Source organism: Petaurus breviceps, unplaced genomic scaffold, assembly GCF_028583685.1.
Source record: "Petaurus breviceps papuanus isolate PSGF00001 unplaced genomic scaffold, PetGlider_PUasm1.0 79, whole genome shotgun sequence".
Lineage (NCBI taxonomy): Eukaryota > Metazoa > Chordata > Mammalia > Diprotodontia > Petauridae > Petaurus > Petaurus breviceps.
The window spans coordinates 31,444,060-31,469,507 of NW_027186523.1; the positions used below are offsets into that span (position 1 = coordinate 31,444,060).

At 37.0% G+C, this 25,448-nt stretch overlaps 1 protein-coding gene across 2 annotated transcripts in view; it reads left to right on the forward strand.

Moving 5' to 3' along the window:
• The window catches only part of LOC138175891 (gamma-secretase-activating protein-like), a 117,203-nt gene that overhangs the window by 6,218 nt on the left and 85,537 nt on the right, over positions 1-25,448 (forward strand). For both annotated transcript variants that reach the window (XM_069106539.1, XM_069106540.1), the window contains exons 2-6: positions 8,065-8,141; positions 10,041-10,097; positions 14,585-14,654; positions 14,860-14,910; positions 21,499-21,587. In XM_069106539.1, the coding sequence (XP_068962640.1) occupies positions 8,065-8,141; positions 10,041-10,097; positions 14,585-14,654; positions 14,860-14,910; positions 21,499-21,587 (344 nt within the window). The remainder of the gene's footprint in view (positions 1-8,064; positions 8,142-10,040; positions 10,098-14,584; positions 14,655-14,859; positions 14,911-21,498; positions 21,588-25,448) is intronic.

A 25,448-nucleotide genomic window follows, 5' to 3' on the forward strand; every position in this document is an offset into this window, starting at 1 on the left:
GTGTGTGTGTGTGTGTGTGTGTGTGTGTGTGTGTGTGTGTGTTGTGTTGTGTTTCCTCTTCAGATATGTGTAGAACTTTATAGTTTTTGAGACCTATTCCAACTCTAAGATTATTTGAGATATCCAGGATGGTGATGATGGGAGTGGTAAGGAAGGGATAGAAAAAATGGCCGATGACAAATCGGTAAGACTTGATCAGTGTGTGTGTGTGTGTGTGTGAATAAGGAATATGATAGAGAGGAAAGAGTCTAAACTAGGATCTTGAGAAGAATTGGGTGAATCTAGTAGAAATTATGTTATTTGGGGGGAAATTGGTAAATATAACATTTTGTCCCTGCCATGTACCTTTTTTCCAGAGTCAACTAGAAGCATTGCTGTTTTTTTGAAGGAAATTGTTACATTTCAGATGCTGTTTGTGGACAGAATAGTGGATAGTCCACAGCTCTTTATTTTGAGAGATTCTCTAATGTAGAGTTTTAAAGTTATTTGCTAAAGTTCACACAGGTAGTAAGTTGCAGAGGCAGTATTTGAGCCCGTCATCTGACTCCAAGCCCAGTGCTTCTATTTTGTGCTGTAATTCTTGTGTTATAGTTTGTGCATGTGTCTTACCTACCTCTGGACTTTAGCTTTATGAGGATGGTCATATCTTAACTTTTCCTCTGTCTCTAGCTCCTAGCACAATGTTGAATGAATGAATGCATTATGGCAGCTGGGTGGCATAGTTGATAGAGTCCTGGGCCTAAAGACAGGAAGACCTAAGTTCAAAGGTCTCAGATACTTACTAGCTGTATGACTTGGAGCAAGTCATATAACCTTTCATCCTCGGTTTCCTCATCTGTAGAATGGGGATAATGATAGCACCTACCTCACAAGATTGTGAGGATCAATTGGACAATATTTATGCAGTGCTCAACAGAATGTCTGGCACATAGTAGGCAGTTCAAATGCTTATTCCATTCCACTTCCTCTCCCCTCCCATTTCTGTTTCTGCCATTAATTCTTCTTTGTAAACTTGATTTACAGAATTGCTTCTGTTAGCTCCAGTTTTTTCTTTAATTAGTGAATTAGGGGTACCATTACAGTACCACTGCTTCACAAGCTTTCTCAGTTGGAGTATATTTTACATTTACAGTTACATAATTTCCTAACTTCTCAGAGACTCAGTTTCCCTCTCTGTAAAAGGAGAAATTTGGAATCACTATACAATTTTATAAATGTATTGGACAAAAATGCAGTTTAAAATTTCTAAAATGATTCCAATTGATGTTATAACCATGAAATGTGGTCATTACTAGCAAAATTTTTCAGGGATTAGATTATACTTGGAGCATATTTTAGATTTTGAGCTAGAAGGCACATTAGAGACATTATTTGGGACTGATTTTGAAAGAAAATTTCCTTATCACAGTTTTTGATACTCATATGATAAACCACTTGATGGTTTAAAGTTTGCCTAGCTCTAAATTCTACAATCCTCTTCTTCTGTACTATTGACTTTGTCCCTTTAACTTTCAGGTCAGTTTCATTTCCCCCATTCTTTTTATACCTTTGTTCTTACTCATTCAGATATTTTCTCTAATTCCTACTTTTTTCAGGGTTTCCTGACCTAAGAAAAACCTTTTTTTAGCCCATTCTGCCTAGGAAATGCTACTCACATAATGATGTTCATTTTCTATTGGTTTGGGAAGAGTGCTCTTTGATAATGATGAGGCCTTAAATGATGTGGGGATTGTTTAAAAGATATTTATACAGGCTTCTCAAAATAGGAATCAGATATGGACCTATGGACCTGTGGACAGTCATTTCCAATATTGAGAATAGAGTCATCTTTCCCCTTTTGGGGAGGGGGGAGGAAAGTGATACTTTTATCTCAATTAATTAATTATTGAATATTTGCTACATACAAAACATTGTTGCAGGCGCTGGTTTTTTTTTTTTTTTTTGCCCTTTTAAAAATAATTTGGAATGCAAGAAGTACTTTTTGTCTCTACCAATTTTTTTTAAATTAGTTTATTTGTTACTTTCCTACAAATGGCATCACTTTGCCTTTGCACTTGGGTAGTAGCAGCACATAAAAAAGGAAATGTGGTGCACTAGTGTCTGTCTTATATAAGCAGTGATTTTGTAGTCATTAAAAAAGAAAAACTGAGCTTCTCCATTTTAGCAGTGTTAGTGTTGAAAGTTCTTTTCTATCAAATTTTTTTTTCACAAGTGCTGAGTATATTGAGCTTAAGCCACATTTCCTCATTTGAAATTGTAACACTTCCTCCTCTGGACTTTCCAATGGTATTTAATTGGAGGATGGTCATAAAGAATGATTAAGCAAAGATGGAATTAAGCTTATTCATAGATTGCGTGACATAAACAAGGCTGTTCAGGGTCAAAAGGGTTGATGAGAAAAATTATAGTGAAACATTCGACTCTGAATTTCCTGGGTTGCTAAATATTACTAACTAAAGCTTTGTGCAATTTAGAGTGAAAGCAACATGTCATCTGTAGGAACTGGTAATCCTTGCACTGTTTGTTACTACCTGTCCTCCCCCTCAAAGTTATTCTGAGTCTATTCCATCTGCCAAATTAGATCATCAACCCACTAGATAGGGAATGTGTAGAATTCTTCATTTTCTATAGCTTTTAGGCTGTTGCTGGCTCCAGCAATTATTAACAAGTGAAAATGACCTATAATGGAACAATTATTCCCTTTTATAAACTATAGCAAATTGAGACTCTTCCCTTTCATTAAATTTTCACTGATTTGAGACTGACAAGTAATCTTAGGGAAAAGAAAAGGGGTTTTCCTACAAGATATTTTTCCTTCTCAATTCAGTTAAAATAGTGAAACCAAATTTTTACAAGGTACACTTCTAGGTGTTGAGACCTACAAAGACCTACAAACTGAACCTTTTAAAATTATCTTTTAAAAGTCTCTCGGCATCATTATAAGGGGGGAGAAAAATTTATCCCCCAAATGACAATAAATATATCATAAATCGTGTCAAGGTAGAGAGGTTTCAAGAGTGATTGGGGGGGATTTTTCTAAAATTTTTATGAGATGATTACAGGATTAATTTTGTTGCAGTTTGAGACTTGGGTGTTTTTCTTCCCCAAGAAACTCCTTCTTTACACATACCATAGGTCTAATATGCAGAGTCCATGGTCATATTTGCTTCTCTTTTATCTTTTCCCCAGAGGCACCAACAGATTGATCCTATCTTTTGAGATAAATTTCAGCTTGTCTCAAATTATAAGATGGTGTGCAGATGATTATCATGTCCTATAATGTCATATAATTTGCTGCTTTCCATATAGACACATATTTGTCCTATAAAAAAATAAATGCCAATACTATTTTGGGGGAAATGAAACAATAAACCATAACATGCCAGAAGCTAAAATAATTTCATTTTTATAAAGTTTTTGAGGAAGCAAAAAAGCAATTTCTTCCCTATTGAATCCTGAATCTATAACTTCTATTTTCTGTTGGTCTTTAAATCCAGAATTAGGTGAATATGATGAAATGTCCAAGTTCATCAGTCATGTATTAATATTTGTTGGTTATTTTTTTTAGAGAGATTGGGAAGGGGAGAAAAGTTTATGTTATAATAGGTTGGTCCTATCCTTACAGAGCTTATAGTTCTCTAGGGAGATATTATATAAACACAAATATTATAACACATGATAATTGTTTTTAAAAATGAGTTCTAGGTGAGGTCTGAGAAGGAAAGGATCACTATTTTGGGGAAAGGAGGTACCAGGAAAGGCTTCCTAGAAGAGGCAGAATTTGAAATGGATTTTAAAGGGCAGTTGGAATTTAACGGGTAGTGTGGTGATCCACATATCCAGCCCCAGCAGGCTCTCTCTTGACCTCCGCTCCTTTATTCCCAACTACTTAGTGTACATTTCAGTGCACTAAATGTATCACTGGATACATTGGATGTATGATAGGCGTCTCTGATTCTGTATATCTAACATAGAACCCATTATCTTTTCCACCAAACCCATCCCACTTCTGAACTTCCCTACTTCTTTCAAACCTATCACTCTTCTTTTAGTCAGGCAGGTTCATTACATTGATGCTGTCCTCTATTCTTCTCTCCTGAGCCCTACCTGCCCTGTCAGTTGAAAGATCTTACTATCTTTTCATCCACAGCACCTTTTGCACCTGTTGTCTTTACTCAAACAGCTACTATTTTAATTAGGTCCCTTATTACCACTTGCCTGGAGTATCACAATGACCTTCTAACTGGTCTCTTTGCCTTAAGTCTCTGTCAACTCCCACCCATCCTCCACTCAGCTGCCAAAGTGATTTTCCTCATATATATAAGTCTGACCACATTACGCCTCTGCCACTTAATATACTAGAATTGGATAAAATACAAAGTTTTCTGTTTGGTTTTTAAAACCTTCATTCACAACTTGTCCCCAACCTGCTTTTCCAGCCTCATAATACATTATTCCCTTCCCTGAATTCTTTGGTTCTGACAAACTGGTCTTTTGCTGTTCCTTCTAAGCAATACTCTACTTCTCTCTCTGTGCCTTTATGTTCCTTGTCCTCCATTCCTAGATTGCATTTCCTTATCATTTCTACCTGGTGGAACCCCTTACTTCCTTCAAGATCCATTTTGAGCACTACTTTCTACATATAGTCTTTCCACATCATCCAAATGCTAGTACCATCTCTCCCTAAACTTTCTTGCATTTAATTTGTACTCATTCTTTATATACTTACAGGAACACCTTGTCTTCCCCTGGTAGGATGTAAGTTTCTTCAGCTGTAGGGATTGTTTTATTTTTGGTTTTGTATTCCATGTATAGCTAGTACAGTACCCAGCATATGATGGGTGCTCAATAACTTTATTGATTGCTAGAGGAAGGGTATTCCACATATAGAGAACAGATGAGTAAAGGCATGGAGGGTCTTTATGGGGAATAGCTAACATAGGAAGGCATATAGTGTGAGGTAAGAAATACAATGGAAAAGTAAAGTGTTGCTAGATTGTATTAAGCCTTGAATGCCAAACAAGACTTTTGAACTTCATAAGTAATAGGGAACCACGAAAGGACTTTTTTTCTTTTTAAATTTGAGTTCCAAATTCTTTCCCTCAGTCACTCATTGAGAAGGCAAGCAACATGATACCCATTACATATGTGAAGTCATGCAAAATAAATTTCTGTATTAGCCACTAAGCAAAAAAAGCAAGAAAAACAAAGTGAAAGAAATTATTCTTCAGTCTGTACTTGGAGTTCACCCACTTTCTCTCTGGAAGTGGGATAGCATTTTTCATCATACTTCCTTTGGAATTGCCTTGCAACATCATATTGATCAGATTAGCTAAATCTTTCACAATTGATTATCGTTACAATATTGCTATTATTGTGTACAATGTTCTTCTGGTTCTGCTCACTTCACTTTTCATCAGTTCATATAAATTTTCCCAGATTTTTCTGCAACCATCCTGCTCTTCATTTCTTATAGCATAATAGTATTCCATCACAATCATATACCACAACATGTTCAGTCATTCCCCAATTAATGGGCATTTCCTCAATTTCCAATTCTTTGCCACCACAGTAAGAGCTACTATCAATCTTTTTGTGCATATAGGTACTTTTCCTTTTTCTTTGATCTCTTTGGGATGCAGACCTAGCCATGGTATTGCTCAGGTCTTCCTGACTCCAGGTCAGTTTTCTATCCACTGTGCCTCCTAGCTGCTTCTAAAAAAACTTCTAAAAAGTCCTTGAAATCCATTTATGCCATTCCCCCCTTGGCCTCATTATTATTGTCTGCCAGTCTCCAGGCCATATTTTAAAAATACTTGTTCTCCCTAGACTGGAAGTTAAAGGGCTACTCATATGTCCAGTCCCACTATTTATAGGTGTCCAAGTTCTGACTTGTTCTGTTCCTGACCTCAACTGGTTTGCTCTGTTTGGGTAACCTGGTATCCCCTGTGGCTCACCATCTTGAGACTGAGTTTCATGCACTCACACAAGCAACATAATCCACTGCTATTCAGAACTGCTGAACTCAAGAGACCTGCCAGTCTCGGCATTCTCTGGTCACCTAGATTACAAGCATCTACCATGATGTCAGGTTCATTCTTGTAACTTTCTTCATGATTTTAGTACTTACCGTACACTGTCATTTCATCTCTCTACCCTTGTTTCTTCCATTAAAATGAGGAACCAAAAGACTGAGAGGCAATGTGACATAGTAGATAGAGAGCCTAGGAAGACCAGGGTCTGTGTCAGTCAAGGCAAGGCACTTAACCTCTCTTTGCCCTTCAGAAACTCTCTTAGACTACATATTTCAGAGCAGTTGTTGACTTTCATTGGTAATGGAAGTTTGCCAGTTGGGAATTCCCTATAGCATTGAAATTCCAAGTTTGACATTTGACTTTCTCCTCTTTTCTTCTTGCCCCCCCCCACCCCCCCCACCCCATTAGTGTTGGGGTTGGATGAGGTTGTAATGGGAATGTAAATTTTTAAGATCTTCCCTGCCCCTAGGCTAAAGTGCACCTGGAGCCTGGGGTGGGAGGCTTGTTTTTCAGTAGATACTTCTTGATTGGCCAGTGAGTCAATAAGGTTGTTACATTCTCTGAGCCAGGAGAAGGCTATATAAGCCCTGGTGTGTACCTTTGTTTTGCGGCTCACTTTGAGAAGTGTTCTGTGATTTGATCTGGATTCTGGGAATCCGTTGTTGAGAGCCCCCCCTCGGCTTTGAAAAACCCAGATGTTGATTTGGTACGGATATAATGGTTGGGCAGTTTGGAAACTGTCTACTTGATCTGTTTCTCTGTCTTGATAATTCTGTCTGTATATTTTGAAGTTCAGGGTGCTGACCTTTTTCCCCTGAACTAGGTAAACGATATATACGTTTGACTGATTAAAATAAGCTTGTTAACCCATTTTGAGTTGCTTTCCTTTATCAAAGCAGATCCAAGAATCTGTGTTGGCAGACACCCTGGGGTGCTTGCTGCTACAGGGGTGTTTTAGAACTATCAGTGATGCTAAGGGAGGACCTGATTCAAGTTCTTTGTGTGTGTTTGTGTGTGTGTGTGTGTACACCCACACATATATGTGTATATATGTGAGTACATATATATTTGTGTGTGTATGTATGTGTATATAGCTGTATATTTAAATACAACTCACTTGCAAGTCATGGCATCTTCCTGATGTCATTGTCCTCTTTGGGAATAAAGGACAAATCACAATACAATATATTATATAATACATAATATATATTACACTGTGTGTGTGTGTGGACATGGTGTGTTGGCAAATATTTAACAATTAGCTCTCCAGAAAAAAAGTTTACGCATAACACACTTTAAAGTTTAACCTGCAGTATTATTATGAATATTATCAATAATAATTTTTGCTAAAATAATGTTAGATATATATTTCCTTCTTTCCTCTAAGATACACACCTCTATATTTGGGTGTAAAAGGATCTTTTTTTTCTTTGAAGGGGGAAGGCAAGGCAGTTGCCCAAGGTCACATGGATAGTAAGTGTGTCAAATATTTGAGGCCAAATTTGAATTCAGGTCCTCTTGATTCCAGGGCCAATGCTCTATTCACTGCACCACCTAGCTGTCCTAAAAGGATCTTTAGAGAGGGAATCTGCTGATGGCATGTTGAGTCAGAGTGGGTTCTAATTTCAAATACTGTTTTCTGTGATGGTTTTTCACGTGTGAAATGATGATATTGAATTGACTAAGTGTTACTTCTAAGTCTAGATTATATTGACCTGTGAAAGTAGCTTCATCCAGTATAGAAGAGATCATTTATATTTTTAAAAAAATCTATGCAGTCTTTGTAATAGGATGACCAAGAGTATATTTGCTATTGTAAAGGTTTTCCTGATATGTGAGGTGACTTTATGTCACTCAAGAAGTATTTATTAAGGACCTTCTATGTGCCAGTCACTAGTAGTTTTTTCTGTTTTTTTTTTTTAATTAATACTAAATGATGATTTTGCTTCACATATTTTTTAAAAAACTTTTTCTCCCAACAGTTTACCAAAAACACCAGTACCCCTTTGACTTAATATTGTCATTTCAGATCCTGTTGAGAACAATTATGAAAATCTACATGTAGTCAATGTTGAAAGAAATGGAAAAGTTATTTACAGTTGTAAGGTATGTTTGTACCCCCTTTACACAGAATTATTTGTCTCTCTTTATACAGAATGGATTGTGAGGGAAAATTGAATGTTAGCCTTTAGTTTATGATTATAATTTTTTGGTAAAATTTAACGTTAGAATTCAATTGTTAAACGTTACGTATGACATAAAACTCTTACATAATTCTATTTTTCTAGAAATAAAACTGTAATGAAATACTCAAAAGCAAATAAATTGCTTTAAATAACCATCAGCCAATGAATGTTAAAATGCTCCTCAAAAAGGTGATGGTTCATGCAACCATTAACAAATAATTTCCAAGGGTTTTTTGGAAATGTGTACTAATCTTAACAGTGTAGCATGTCCTACTCTACACTTTATTTCCTCTTTTCTAAGGGAATCTTCTTAGGGGATTTCCTGAATTTTATTCTATTGTTATTATTTACATAGTTGTTGTCAGTACCATTTTTGGGGGGTTCTGCTTTCCTCTTTCTGCATCATTTAATGTCTTCCTACAAATACATTTTTTGACATGATCTGTGACTTCATCCATATTGTTTAACTTCTAGACTTCAAGTGTAATAATTTCATCGACAAATGTAGATCAGCAAATTTTCTATAACTCAGGTGTAGAAAGTTTCCTGAGTAACTGAGAGGTTTGGTGAGTTGGCCATGATCATATAGCTGATATATTTCAGAGACGGAATTCAAACTCAGGTCTTCCTGTCTCCAAGGCCAACTCTATCCCCTACATCATTTTGTCTCTCTAAGTCTTCACATATTGCTTTGTTCTCTTTGTATCTGTACTTTCTTGTGGTACTATACTATTTGATCACACAATTTGTTCAGCCATAACCCAACTGTTATCCATATAGATTGTATCTATCTTTTAGTCTTACAAATAATGCTTTTAGGAATATTTTGGTACAGATAGATCTTTTTCCTTGTCATCATCCTTGGGATATGGGCAAAATAATGGATCACTTGGCTAAAGGATGTGAACAGTTTTGTACCTCTAAATAATTTATTAATGGTATTTTTTTCTTTTTGATAGCTTAAAAACCAGTAATATAAATTTCTTATCAGACAGAATTAAACACATTCAAGTCTTTTTCAGGAAAATTTTTTTGACATACTTATTCAGTCTGTTGTAGCTATTTTGAGCTTAAATAGTTAAAATTTTGAAGGTGAATCTCAAAAAAAATCAGTTTTACTCTATTGATAATGTACTGTTTTAACTATGTAAAGTAAGTTCATATTTTTAGCTGCCAATGTATTTTGTCAGAGACTATGACTATTACTTCCCTTCTTTCAGTATACATGGTCAGCCCACTTAGATGGGGACAATGTGTTTCCCACGCTGACATAGTCACACGGTGCCTGCTTTCTGCCAAATTGTTACCGTATTTGAACTTTTTGCTTTTAAGCCAGCAGGATCTCAGCTGTTCCAAATATATAACATTTAATAAAATGGATGACTGATTTATTTTTTTACTTTAAAAAAGATTTGATGTAATTTGTTATGATACAACAGATCCTTCCCCAATAAACACAAACACATTTTGGTTAGCCAGTTGACAGAAAGTAGGGGCATGTCCTTAAACTTCAGTATTCTTGCTATGGTTGTATCTGACCAGTTTTATTGTCTTAATGTTGGCTTTATTGATGTTGTAGCAGTCATTGTGTATATTTTTCTTTTGGCTCTTTTCCTTCATTTTGCATCTCTTTATGTATATCTCTGAGTTCTCTGTGTGTCTGAATTTTTCATGTTTGTCATTCCTTAATATATAACAATATTAGAGTATATTAACATACTATAATTTATTGAACCATTTCCTTAGATCCAGGGGTTAAGCACTTAATTTTGTTTTCATCTTTTTGCTATTATTGTTAACAATTGATTTCTTTTAATAGGACAGTAAGAGAAATGTCTTCTTTGGATTATATGATCTCCAAACTAAAAAAAATGAGGTAAGACAGCAGGAGTCTTATGTTATTATGCTCAATATTTACCTTCTTGCTTTTATACTCTTTTCTTTCCTTTCTTGTTTCTCAGTTTAAAATAGCTTCATAAATCTTTCAGTTTTTGTCCTTTTCTTTGTTGCATTCTCATTAAAAAAGAAAGATTGCAAGAGTTCTTAGATCAAAACACTAATTTGTAGAAATCAGCATGAAAAATTTCTAGCCAGTGCTTTCAAATACCATATTTCATAGCATAATCATCACAGATTTTATGCCAAAGTTTTTGCAAAAAAGTGGGGTGTGACCATTATGTGAATCTTTTTTTTTAAATTGTGCTGGTATTACTTAAAAATCATTTATTACTAAACTGTGCAAGATTAGGATGCATGGAATACTCATGAATATACATTAAAATTGGGAAGATGCAAGTCTTATCATACCATGTGACTTATTCGTGGCAGCTTTGTTTGCCTGCCTGCTCCCCTTGAGCCTATGGCTCTTCATTGGGTTGAGTGACAATGCCATTAGTACTCCAGTTCTCTAAACAAACCATGGAAGTCAGCTTTCAGAAATATACTGACAATGTGGGTATGCTGAGAACTCTAGGCTTGTGGCTTGCAATGTGTGAGAGATAAATGCATATCCATATGCCACTGGTGAATACATTGCTGCTCTGTTTACCTTTTAGGCAGCATGAGGAACAGAATTATACCATGTGACAATTACAGGATGAAAGGTTATAAACCAAATTTTGGACTAAAAAAAAACCCCGGGGTGCAATGATTATGCAGTGAAATATGGTATGATATTAAAGTTACACACATTAAGAGTGATTGGGGAAAAATATCAGCATGGTGGAGAGAAGGAAGACAAAGCACACATGTTTCTGTTTCTGAGCCCAGCTTACTTTAAGTGCTAGTTAAGAAACATCTATTAAGTATCTACTATGTACCAAGTCCTATGCTAAGGACTAGGGATGTAAAGAAAGGCAAAAATGCAGTTTGCCCTCAGAAAGGTCATCCTCACATTGGGGGATAAAAGATGCTAACAACATACAAATTCTATCCAAAGTATACGGAAAGTAATGTCAGAAGGAAGGCAATAGCGGTAGAGGGTGGTGAAAGAAGGAGGAGATTAGGAAGGACCCCTAGGATATGGGATTTAAGCTGAGTCTTGAAGGAAGTCAGGGAAACTAGTTGGTGAGAGGAGAGCATTCCAAGCCTGGGAGAAAGTTAATCAAAAAACACCAAGTTGGGGAATGCAGTGTTGTGTGTGAGGAATAGCAAAGAAGGCCAGTTTCATTGGATTGTAGAGGTTTGGGGTTGGAATAAAGTGTAAGAAAACTGGAAAGGTAGGAAGAAGCCAGGCTGTGAAGGACATTAAAAGCCAAACAGGGGATTTTATATTTGATCCTGGAGGTAATAGGGATCAGTTGGAGTTTATTGAGCAGGGAAGTACTATACTTTAAGAAAATCTCTTGGGGTGGCTAGGTGGTGCAGTGAGTAAAGTGCCAGTCCCAGAGTCAGGAGAACCCGAGTTCAGTTCTGGCCTTAGACACTTAACACCCACACAGAAAAACTAGCCATAACCTTGGGCAAGTTACTTAACCCCAATTGCCCTCCAAAAGGCAAAAAAAAAAATATCTCTCTGGTGGCAGAGTGGAGGATTGATTTTATTGGAGGCAGGCCCAAGGTAGGGAGCCCAAGAGAAGACTCTTCAATAGTCCAGACTTGAGGTGATAAAGGCCTGCCCCAGGATGAGAGTCATGTCAGAGGAGAGAAGGGAGCCACTGAGAGATGTTGTGAAGGTAGAGATGATAAAACATGGCAACAGACTGAATGTATGATGTGAATATAAATGATGAGTGGAAGATGATACCAATTATTTAAATCATGGTGACTAAAAGGATGATGTTGTTCTCAACAGTAATAGAAAAGTTTGGAAGGTTGGTGCTTTTGGGGGAAAGATAATGAATTCTGTTTTGGACTTGTCAAATTTGAGATGTAATAGATGGATGTCCAGTTTGAGATGTTCAAAAGGCAATTGATGGTATAAGACTGGAGCTCAGGAGAGAGATAAAGGCTGGTCATATGGATCTTGGAATCAGCTGCCTAGAGGTGATCATTGAATCCATGGGAGTTCATGAGATCCCCAAATTAGATGGTATAGAGAGGGAAAGAGAAGAGAGCCTAGGACAGAGCTTCAGATTCATCCAAGGTGTGTGTGTGTGTGTGTGTGTTATAAACCCAACTGGTTTATAACACACACATAGGTTAGGAGAGAAAATACATAAGAATAAAGAAACAAAGGAAGAACAGTGGGAATAAAGTGAGAGAAGGCAGAATACAGTTTAGTCCGAACAGATAGGAATGTGAGACTTTGGGTGAAACAGAGGAGTCCGCAAAGGCAAATGATTAAAAAAGCTAGGAGGAAGGAGATTATGAACTACATTGAAGAAGAGGTCTAAAGCTGGGAAGGGGTGTGTGTGTGTGTGTGTGTGTGTGTGTGTGTGTGTGTGTGTGTGTGTGTGTGTGTGTATGTGTGTATGTGTGGTTGTGATTTAAACAGAACAAGATCAGAAAAACCCCACAGAAAAGCATAAAGCATGAGGTGCTATCTACTGACACTATTTCATACAAGAAATGAGCCTGTTACAGAGTCCTTTTGTGGTGGCTGTAAATAAGCCATGCTCCCTCCCCATTTAAGCTGTGGTTGAACAGCTGTGGGTCCAGATATGCCAGATATTGCTTTGGGAGGCTGCCACCCTCCCACAGGAACTGAAAGCCCCTGGAACAAGGCTGGCTGATTGTATGGGCACTGCTGCCTTGTTGGTTGGGGCTGTAAATGCCAGAGAATTTACAAGAATCATGTTGAGTGTTCTTACTGCTTACTCTCTACCCTGCCCCTTGTCCGACCCATACTCTTTGATCCAGTAATACTTCCCTCCTCACTGGTCCTTGAACAAGACACTTTATCTCTAGACACCGAACATTTCACTGGCTGTTGCTCATACTATGAATTCTTTCTTTCACTCCTCATTTCCCTGTCTTGGCTTCCCTGGGTTCCTTCAAGTCTCAGTTAAAATCCTACCTTCTAAAGAAGGCCTTCCCTATCCCTATTAATGCTGTTGATTATCTCTGTTTTATCCTATCTATATCTTGTTGTATATAGTTTTTTTCATGTTATCTCCCCCATCAGACTGTGGGCCCATTGAGAGCAGGGACTGTCTTATTTCTTTCTTTGCCTCCTCAGCACTTGGTACAAGGCCTGGCACATCAAAGGTGCTTAACCAATGCTTGTTAAAAGACTGACTGATGTAAGTGATCTTGGGCAAGTCATTTAATCCCAATTGCCCTTCCTTCCCCCTTTCCCCCCCAAAAAATAACCCTGGTGAATCATGCAAGTTGGCTTTTGTGTTTCTGTGGTTTTACGGAGAGAACATGTATGAAGACAGGATAGATGAAATATCTGGGCATGGTCAAATAGCACTTGGTATTTTGGGGGACCTGGGCATGTTTCAGGTGTTGCCTAACTGTACCTTACTAAATGCCTTCCCTTTAGGAATATGACCCTTAGCTATCACGTATTTCTATTGCCTTTGTTGCCCAATGCTCAGGAGCCAGAATATCTACACATAAGGGGAACGGGCTCTGAGAAATCATGCCTGGATCAGTGACTTCTGTGTCCCTGAGAATTTTGGCAAGGACGTATCAACGGATATAATTACCTGAACCTTTTGTACACACACAAAAACTCATTTAAACTGCAACCCATAAATAGGTGACCTATACTTTCTTATTAACTTTTAACTTCTATCAATATATGCAGAGTTGGATTTATTCCACTGGGGTAACCCTAAGCCCTTTAATGTACATTATCTTGGACCCATCTTGGACTCAGCTGCTTTTAGAATATAAATAATAATTATATCCTGAAACCTTTGCAGTTAGTTGGTCTAATAAATTTCATAATTAGGCCCTTATGTTTTCCTTTTGCTTGCTGCTGAAGCTCTAAGACTTCTTCCCTTTTGTATTTTCTGAGTGATTTCAATTTGCTTTTCAAAGGGGTGTGAATAATGGTAGCCATCCTTAGCTATTCCTAACTCTTCACTTAGTTTTGTTCTTTTGGAGTGAGTGAATTTTGCAGTTTACCAGCTGACTTTTTAAAGAAGCCAGACTCCTAATCTTTTTGACATTTTGAAACTACCCAAAAAATCCCTACAAAACATAAACGGAGTTTAAAAAAATCTTCCTAATAAACTGTGGAAATTCTTACTATAGTCTTCAAAGTAAACACTAGTAAGGCAATTGTAGTGATAACTTTTAGGTCAGATTTTTAAGCTAGTGGAATTTTGGCTTGCCAGTATTATCCTTGCCAATTATTGTTAAAAATAAAATTGCAATAATTTTAAAAGGAAAATTTATTAAGGTGATTTATAAGTTTAAGACTGCTATTTAACATGAAACTCCATAATAAACAATTTTATTTCTAAACAGCATCTGTATACATTTGAGAAAGATTTGCAAGTTGTCAGTTGTTCTGTGAACCGTGAGAAAACATTACTTGGTAAGTGATATTCTCTTGAATTTTTGCATTAATAATTTATTATGTATTATCCATTCTTAGGGAGATAATTTTCTTAGACATATTAGTAGGCCCTAACCTACATGAAATCATAGGTTGTGCTGTGCTTCAACTTACATGATTTTGTCATTTCAGTTTTGAAAATCATTCTAAAATCTCTAATAAGACTGTGGTTTTCTTCCATTAGCTGCCAGTTTTATACAATCAGCTAAGGAAATAAGGAATGAACTTCAACCAGGTAATATAGTAATTTTTTCCTGTATTTATTAATATTGACCAGTCTTTTTCAGGCTCTTGCATAGGAAGCAAACAAGCATTTACTAAGTGCTTACCACTGTATTGAGCACTGGGGATACAAATACAAGCAAAAGTCCCTGCCCTCAAGGAGCTTATATTCTAATGGGGAAAAGACAATATTCAAAAGGAAGCTGAGACCTGGGTTTTGAAGGGGGAAGAATGGGGGCATGGTTTTAAAGTCCAGAAAGTCAGGAACAGGCCTTGGAGGAGAACGAAGGTAGGTCAGCCTGGGTCCATCTGCAAAATGCATAGAATTTCAAGTTTTCTGAACTTGAGTTACTCTGCTTTTAGAATGAAAGCCCCTGGGATCATGAGATGCATTTGTTTTGTATAGTTCCAAATGCATGGCAGATGCACTACTAGTATTGAACTAGTATTGAACAAATACTCATCTTGCCCATCTTTGAAGGCCAAGTTTGTGTTAAGCACCTGCTTGCACCAGGTTCTATGCTAAGTGCTTTACAAATATCACCTCATTTGAGCCATATAATAACCTTGTGAGAGAGGTGCTATTATCATTTCCATTTTACAGTTGATGAAACTGAGGCAGGGTTAATGACTTCCTCAGGTTTGTAGCTAGTGAGTATCTGAGGCTGAATTTGAGCTAAGATCTTTCTGGCTCCAGGCCCAGTGCTCTATCTGCTGTCCCACCTAGCTGCCTTCTAGATGACCTGGCCATCTACACACAGCTTTAAAGTGCTACAGGGAGCACTGATGGAGTGGTTAGGTGTCTGTGTAGGTTATCTCCCCGACTAGATCACAAGCTCTTTCAAGGCAAAGTTTGCATTTTTTTTACATCTCTGGGGTTGTATTAGCACAGTGCCTAAAACAGAGCTAAATAGATATTTCATTCTCCTTCATCATCAACATTCATCAACAGACTTTTTTTTTCTTTTTGGAGGGGGGAAGGCAGGGCAGTTGGTATTAAGTGACTTGGCCAAGGTCACACAACTAGTAAGTGTTAAGTATCTGAGGCTGGATTTGAACTCTGGTCTTCCTGACTCCAGGGCTGGTGATCTATTCACTGTGCCACCTAGCTGCCCATTTTTTTTTAAAGCAATTGGGGTTAAGTAACTTGCTCAAGGTTACACAGCCAGTTATTTTTGTGTGGGTGCCGAGTATCTGAGCCTGGAACCGATCCCGGGTCTCCCGACTCTGGGTCCGGTGCTCTTACTACGCCACCTGGCCACCCCTTAGCTGCCCATTTTCAATGAACTTTTGAGTGTGTCCTATGATCCAGGTGATGGGATTATAAGAATCAGGACCAGGGATAGGCAAGGTAAAGAGCTTTATACCATACTACTCACAGAAGGTGAAGGAGCAGGGAAAGGGCCACATTATAATAAAAAAAATGAATGCACACATTTAGAAAAACATTAAATTTTATCCACTATGATACTTACAGGTATTTCCTTTGTGGTAAACCAATTCTTATGTATTACAAAGTAAACAATTTTCAAGACTTTCTCAGTTATGCAAATTCCTTGTTCTGGCATTGGTTGTAAGATAGTGTCTATGATCAAGTGTTTTGCAATCTGGTTGGGGAGCTAGGGTATACACATAGCAATAAATTAAAATTAGCAATACTACAAAGCTGTACAAGTGTAGTTCTAAATGAGTGATCAAAGTAACATGTGCTAGTGATTGCAAAGAGTTGGAATTTGGTTAAAGAGTAGCAACAAAAAACTCTTCTGCCAGGCTTCCAAGATGGTACGGAATCTGCTCCTCCTTCCCAAACTAGTCCAGGTTCCCTCAGCATTTGTCAGACTTCTCTCTTTACTGTCCCTGTCCATGTCAAGCTCAGTCCTGCCCCAAAGCCTTTGGTTTTGTTGTTCCCTCTGCTTGGGCTTCAACAATTTAATTCAACCCCACATTTATCAAGTGCCTGCTCTGTGCAGACTACTAACTCTGTGAGATACTTTGAAATTCAGATACCATATTTTCTGTTCTCCTAGAGCTTAACAAGAAACTCAGTGAAAAATAAAACATGACAAGTATGTCAGAGAGGGGACAAACAATGTGCTACATGGAGAATGAGTGAAAGGGGAAGGTCTTTCCTGACTAAAGGCAATCAAAGAAGAATACATGGAAGAAGAAGAAGAAGAAGAATCCAAGTTGGGCTTTAAAGGTTGTGTGGGAACTCAGTCTGAACATGTTAAATAGTGTGAGCAGAGGCATATAGGTGAGGAAAGACAGGAGTTAGAGAGCGGATGATGAGTATCCCAATCTGGCTGGTCAAAAAAGTGAATGAATGAGAGTAATAAGAAATAAGGTTAGGGAATTAGGGTGATTTCACTCCATAGAGGGAATTTTAACTTTTTCATCTGGCAACAGGAAATTGTTGAAGGATTTTGAGTTGGGGATTGACATGTCAGATCGTGGCATAATCAGTTCAGCATGTTAAGCAGGCAGTTATTAAGTGCCTACTATGTGTTAATTACTGACTGAACATAAAAACATAAAAATGAAGTATACTCTGTTCTTAAGGAGTTTCCAATCTAGCTGGAGGAAGTATGCTAGACCCTGTCATTGTGAGGATTCTTAATAATTAATACTTTTATGTCCTTGGCACAGTGGATAAAATGCTGGATTTAGAGTCAGGAAGACCTGAGTTTGAATCCTCCAGATACCTATTAGCTCTGTGATTTTGTGGAAGGTACTAAATCTTTCTCAACCTCAGTTTCCTCATCTGTAAAATGGGGAAAATATTAAGTACACCTACCTCACAGGGTTCTTGTGAAGATCAAATGAGGTAATGGATATAAAGCACTTGGCAAACTTTGACGCACTCTATAAAAGCTAGCCATTATTATTGCCTGTCTTGCCCTACCCAGATAATTCTGGAGCCTTCTGAAGCTTATTTGTATCTCAGATATTTAGTCCTATGGTTGTTAGCAAACCAGAGCGATGATAAAAAAAAATTTAGAGACATAGAATGTTTATTCAGGATAAAATGAACAGTGAAGAAACAGAATGTGTTCATACCCCAAACTCCTTGCGACTGTTGTCTCATTCCCCTTTGTCTCCAAAATAGTTTCAGTCTTTAACTCTTCTAGAAACTTATAACTACGATAGGGGAAGGCTTGACTGTATCTTTCAGGAACGAGAGTGAGTGGTTAGGAATTTCAATGAATGCAGCAACAGCATCCCAATTTGGGCATCTGTTGGCCTTTTTACTTTGCTACTGCAGCCACAATCTCTCTTCTCTCTGCTGTTTTCCTCAGCTTTGCTTGATAGCCTTATGATCATTAAAAACAAGCCAACAAACAAAACCTTGCCACTATTCTTGCTGGATTCCTGGTTGTAATCTTCTCCCTCTTTCTTCCTCTTGTTCTTCTGCTTCCTTTTATTCTTCTTCCTTTCCTCTTCCTCCTCCTCCTGCTCCTCTTCCTCTTCTTCTTCCTCCTCCTTCTTCTTCTTCCTCTTCTTCTTTTCCTTCTCTTTCTACCAATCAGCAACAACTCCTAGGGAATACCTCCTGGGAAATAGAACTCTTGTTTTCCTTCAATCAACAACCATTATTTGGGCCTAGGGCCTCATGGGAAATGTAGTTCATGTGTCTGTGCTTACCAAACACATATACACACATATAATGTATAAATATATATACATACATAGATACATATACATATATGTATAATATATGTACACACACTCACACTTCCCTTCCTTTGTGCAGAAGGAATGGAAGGGAGGGGTGAAGGGAAAAGCTAGAACCTTTTCGTGCCCTGTTTGTCTTGGTTAATTTGGAGGAAGAAAAAAGGGAGAAGTGAGAAGATCTCTTAGGAGCCTATTACAATAGCTCATATAAGTGGTTATTAGAACTAGTAGCCATAAGGTATGGGTAGTAAGAATAGTGAAGAGGTAATTGTAAAGAGATTGTGGAGTTAGAATCAATGGGACAAATTGTATTTGAGAAGTAAGGAATTGGGAAGAGTTAAAAAGAAAGAGATAATACTAATGAAGAATGGTGAAATAATTAACTGAAAGCAGTGAAGTAAGAAACAGATTTTTGGATGGAAGATAAGCTCAGTTATAGACATGTCAAGGGGGAAATATTGGTTAGATGTTCAGTCAGAGCATTATGTAGGCACTTGGAAATATGGAACTGGAGCTCAGATTTGGGAGTCATTTGTGTGGAGGTAACATTTGAAACTATAGCAACAAAGAGATATAAAGAGACAGAGTTATCAAGGGCATAGTATAGAATTGGAAAACACTCACTTTAAAAATTTACAAAGAGAAAAAGGAGCCAGCAAAGAAGACAGACTGAAAGTGGTTAAAAATGCAGGAGGAGAGCCAGGAGAATGTGGAGTCTTAAAAATCAAGTGAGGAAGAGATTGAGATCCTCCAAGAAGGTGGATTGTCAACCCTATCCAATGCTGTAAAATCAGGATGTATGAAGATGGAGAACAGGCTGCTAAATTTAGAGACTAGAATGTCATTGGTGATCTTGAAAAGAGTAGTTTCAATAGATTGGTAAAGGCTAAAGTCAGATAACAAAGGATTGAGAAATGTTTAGTCTTTTGTCTGGTCACCAATCTACCCATCATGCAAATCTAGTCTCTAGGTAAAGTCACTGGTAACCTTGAAAAGATCAGTTTCAATAGTATGATAAAGACAAGTCAGATTACAAGGGATTGAAGAAATGTTTTATCTTTTATTTTGCCACTGATTGACCCATTATCCAAATCTCGTCTCTCTGTAAGGTCTACTTACTCTAGCCCACACTAATCCCTTATTCCTTGAACTCCTGTTAATATTTTATTTAGTGTCACATGCTTATTTCATAGATGCATAGAATATTAGAACTGGAAAGAACTTTAGAGGCCACCTAGTCCAGTCTTATTTTACATATTTAAAACTGTAGCCAACAGAAGTGATATGAAAGGAAGAGATTAACTATCCATGTAGCACCCACTATGTACCAAGTGCCATCCTAATTGCAATATGAATATTATCTCATTTGAAGTGATTCACCCACTGCCATGTAATGAGAGAGCTGGTCCTAGAATTCAATTCTTTTGCCTCCCATGACATTTCTGCTATGCTAAAAGGTCATATAGGATTATAATAAATTTTTTTTCTAAATAAAATCCTACTTCATTAGTATAATCATATTTTTAAATTTTGGTACAATCTTCATCAGAGAAGGAGTATTTAACTAAAGTAGGAAGAGATCTTAAGAACCTTAGTTTTAAAGGCATATGATAGTGTACCTTTTTTTTGTGGATGGTTATCTATAGTTGCTTAAAATAATGTAATAATATTGCCAAGACATCGGTTCAGGCTCCATGTGAACCAAATAGTTTAACATTCTGTTCCATAGCTGAGAATTTCAATCTAACATTATCTATGTTTTATGTAAAAACATCGTCTATTAGCTATATAGTGCATAATGTATATATGGCCCTTGGAGGAGAGCAGGGCAACTGAAAAAGGGAGTGACTCAGTTAATGCAAATATGATTCGATTATTAGAGAAAAAATAATTTGGAGTACATTCCAGATTGTGTGATATCTCACTTACACACATAAAAAAAAAATCACATTATTATTGTATACTGATAGTATTTGCCATGGAGCTAAGCTGAGTGAAGCAGTTTAGCTGCTGACCAGACATAGAATGGAGTTCTGTTTGTGTCATATGAAGCCAGAATCCCTGTGCATTTCTCTGAACGTGGCTGTCTGGAGACTTTTGACTTATTTCGTCAATGTGGAAATCACTTGTCTGCCACATTTAAAATCCATTTGGGCTATTAAAGTGCTGTTAATTTCTAGCTTAACATTTTTGGGGATTTTATTCCTGAAATTCTACCTCCTAATTCAGTTGATTTATTATGTTTCCAGTGACCTAATGTTACTAATCAAGTCTGTTCGTCTAGCAGGTGAAAATGTGAGGACTGATAACTAGCTGACTTTTGTCAGAGAAGCTACTTTTGTTTCAAATGTAATTCTTTATCACAGTCTAAATAATTCTTGAAAAACTGGTCATTTGTCCACTGCTGTCCCTCCTCCCCTCCAGGGTCCCTGTGATTAGGGCTGATCAAGGACGTCTTTGTTTGCACTTGTCTCTCTTGAAAAACTACTTCTGTCTTCTGGGATGTGTAGATTACATATTGACATGCCACCTTTGGGGGAGCTGTCAAGTGGTTTTGAAGCCTGGGCCTCTACTCTGGGCCTTTGTCATTATTGGATGCTCTTGGATTATGGAAAACTTGTTTGGGTTGTGGAAAGGAATAAATCAATTGCTGTCCACAAGTAGAACTGAATTCTGTTTGTGTAGTAGGAAGCCAATGTTCTGATGTACTTTTCTGAAAATGGTTTTCCAGGGACTTTTTGGACCCATTTTTACTAATGTGAAGATTAAGAGTAGGAAAAAAATTTAACTCACATTAATGCCCAAATTTCCCCAGCTTGTATGCAGTTTAAAGGAGTTTGTAGCAATTTTTTCTTCCCTTCACTTTTGGGAAAGACACAATATTACTTTGTAAAAGTCTTAATCACCTAATGTCTTAATTTCTTTGTAGCCTCTAAGTGCTTGACTTTGTTGGTTGAAATTCATCCAGTTAACAACGTGAGGGTCCTGAAAGCTGTAGATAGCTGCGTCTGGGTACAGGTAAGCTAATTTGTTACTTACTCATCACCTTAACAAAAAGGCATGAAACTCCAAGTAAAGCTGTATTTTCTTCTGATAAAAATATTCTTATATAGCATCAAAAATATAAATACATTCATTTAATGTGACTTTTTTATATGCAATACTTCTATTATGTTCTCACAGAGTGAAATAGTTAAGCTTGTATGTGGAGGCATCCCTCTATTCCATTCACATTGGCCTGCTCCTTGTTCCCTACACGTGTCATTCCACCTTCTGCCTGAGCTTTTACACAGCTGTTCTCCCATATATGGCATTTACTTTCCTCTCATGTTGACATTTTAGAAATTCTTAGCATTCTTGAATGCACAGTTCAGATATCAGCTTCTATAGAAGTCCTTTCCTAATTCTCCCTACTTCTTAGTCCCCTCTCCTGAAAATTTCTTTATTACTTTGTATATACTTTTCCCTCATTAGACTCCAAGCTCTTTGATAGCAGGTACTGCCTTTTGCCTTCCTTTATATCCTCAGCACTTAGCACAGTGACTGGCATGGAGTATGTGCTTAATAAAAGCTTATTGGTGGACTGATTTTATATGTACCTACTTGTATATATTATATCCCCTCAATGGAATGTAGGTGCCTCAAGGGCAGGGATAAGAAAATTGAGACCAAGTCATAATCTTTGAATTCCCAGAACGGTTAACATTAAATCTTCGCTGAGTTAGGGTCATAAACATTGAAACATGCTATAGTTTGTGGGACTTCTGAATAGGCATTCCAAATATTACCTTGGCTCTGTATTGTCCAAACAGATCCCAGTCCATATCTTTCACGAATCCAGGCTGGGGTTTAAGACTAAACCATTTTTGATGTTCACTTTTTCCTCCAAAGAAAATCTCCTTATTACTGGGAACTTCCACCTAATGGACCCAGGCTCTCTCAAAATCATAAAGCAACTTCCACCCCTTAACATAGCTATCACCAGAACAATGTTGTGTCACCTACTCAGTAGAGGAAACACAAAGTGGAGAAAGTATCAAGGGTCCCTGAATGAGTCTCCTTTCTTTAGTTTCCACATGGGAGGGGCCAAGCTGGGATGAGGGGAAGAGAACTGCCATACCCTGTTATGGAAAGTCTCTTGAAAGAGTATGTTACTTGTCATGAGGGGAGAGTAGAAGGAAAAGAACATTAGGTGTGGGGTCACTCCCTATCATTTAAAGGTTCACCTGCTCTTTCTGCTCTGTGGCCAGAAAGGGAAATGCCTTGACATCTCAAAAAAGAAAGCCCTCTCTCTGAGAAGTCACATACATGGCTGGCCAGAAGCAGGAAGAGTACCTCATTTGACCCCTGTTACACCTATAAGCTACCATATGCATATGTATGTTTCTTGTGATTATGCATATTTCTGAACCCAGTTCAAACTTGTACTGCAGTCCTCTCCTACCCCTGGTCCACCTTCCTTTCTATTATAACATATATGTATCATGAATCCTGAATTAGATCCGCAATTCTAACATATATATATATATATATTATTGAAAATATTTAAACTTTTTTTTTGAAGCAATCGGGGTTAAGTAACTTGCTCAAGGTTACACGGCCAGTTATTTCTGGGTGTGGTGCAAACTATCTGAGCCCGGATTTGATCCCCAGGTCATCCCAACATTGGGGCTGGTGCTCTTACTCACTGAGCCACCTGGCCGCCCCAAAAATATTTAAACTTTTGAGTTATTGGTTCTAATAATAGCAACTTTGAGCTGCTGATGTTGTCATATATGTTCTAATAGACCAATATGGGTACAAATATTTCACAAAAAAGATTTGTTTACTCTACTAGTTTTTCATTTAGTTTTACTGTCTTTCTTCAAAAGTCAAAGTAGCAGAAAGGAAGATAATTTGAGGGAAAGAATCCATTTTCAGTTTAGGCCCCAGGACTAGGTCTTTGGAACAAAGCATACTTCAGATAATGTAGCACTATTTTCTTGTTTATTTTTTAAAGTACTATTTTTCTGATGTCATTAGCTAATAATATTATGCATCACTCCTCTTCCTACATTCTACAACACAGCAAAGCTGGCCTTCTTATTGTTCATTATGTATAACATAACATTTCTCATCTCTGTACCTTTCTACTGGTCATTTCTTGTGCCAAGAATGCATTTCTTTCAGGGGTGGCCAGGTGGCGCAGTGAGTAAGAGCACTGGCCCCAGAGTCAGGAGACCCAGGATCAGTTCCGGCCTCAGATACTTAACACCCACCCAAAATAACTGGCCTTGAACAAGTTACTTAACCCCAATTGCTTAAAAAAAAAGAATGCATTTCTTCCTCATCACTAACTCATAGAATCTCTTGTTTCCTTCGAAATTCCTTTTAAGCATTACCATTGATAGGAAGACTTTTCTGATTCCTTCTTCCCAGTTATTATTGCCCTCCTTTCCAAAATCACTTTATATTAAAAAAAATTCTATAGTTACTTATATGTGTACATGCTGTTCCCTTTAACAGAATATAAACTCATTGAGGTCAGGGTCTGTTTCATTTTTGTCTTTGTATTACTAGCACCTAGCATAGTATCTGGTATTTAGTATGTTTAGTGAGTGATTATTGATGTTTTGGTTTACCTGACTCTTGAAAGAATGATGAATGAATTATTTAGATTATTGAAACCATCAAATGATATATTAATATAAAATTTTCTTCATTATCAATTATTTGAACTTAAAAAAAATACTTGAGGATGAAGTAGTGTTCTTTTTCTACTTCTACTGTTGTTTGATAATGTCTGACTTTTTGTGACCCAGTTGGGATTTTCTTGGCAAAGATATGGGAGTGATTTGCCATTTTCTTCTCCAGTTCATTTTCTTTTATCTTTTTTTCTTTACTTAAAAAAATTCAAACAAATTAAAAAACTTAAATGCACAATAAGAAAAGAAAAAGAAACATTATAAACTTATATATTAAAACAAATACAAAATAAGAAAAGAAAAAAAAAAGCATTGCCACATGCACAGCAGAGTATAAGAGAGGATTCAAAATATACAACAATAAATTTTCATTTCAGGAAAGCCTATTATAAACACTAAGCATTGTGTTCAGATTTATCTATTTTTTTTGCTTCCTTGTAATTTTTCTTTTGTTCTCAGCAGTGTACTTTTTACTTTGTTCTTTCACTCCCCCTTCTTCCCCTACTCCCCCCAGAAGGTATAACTAAGTGTGGATATATTTATGTATGTGTGATATTTACACACATATACATATATTCATATATATATACATACATACACACAAAGATATATACATGCATATGCACATCCATATGTACAATTACATACACATACATATACTTAGATATCTATAATCATACTCATATATAGACATATATATTTATATGCATCTATGTAAGACTGTACTATACTTGTTTGTTCTCTGTTTCTCTGAGGGTGGATAACCTCTTCCTTGATAAGTCTGAGTCTTTCCACAGTTTTCTGAGTCTACCAACTCCTCATTTCCTACACCACAGCAACATTCTGAACTTATATTGTCTTGTTATTATAAATTATCAAAAAATTGTCTAAAACAATATTGATGAGTAAAGCTGACATATAGTGTAGTTTCCCTAGTTTTCTCTTTTGATTAAATACATTTTAGCTTTAACTTTGTCTGAGATCATAATTTCTACCCCTGCTTTTTTTCCCTAATAAATTCTACTCTTGATCTATATGTTTGTGTGTATCTCTTATTTCCATTCCCTCCTGACTGTTCTACTTTACTTCTACCTGCTACCTTGCCCTCTCCCCTCAATGGATCCCTCCCTTATCCTCCTATTCTCGTTAATCTAAACACACTTTTATTACCCCCCATCCTATTCTCTCACCCTCC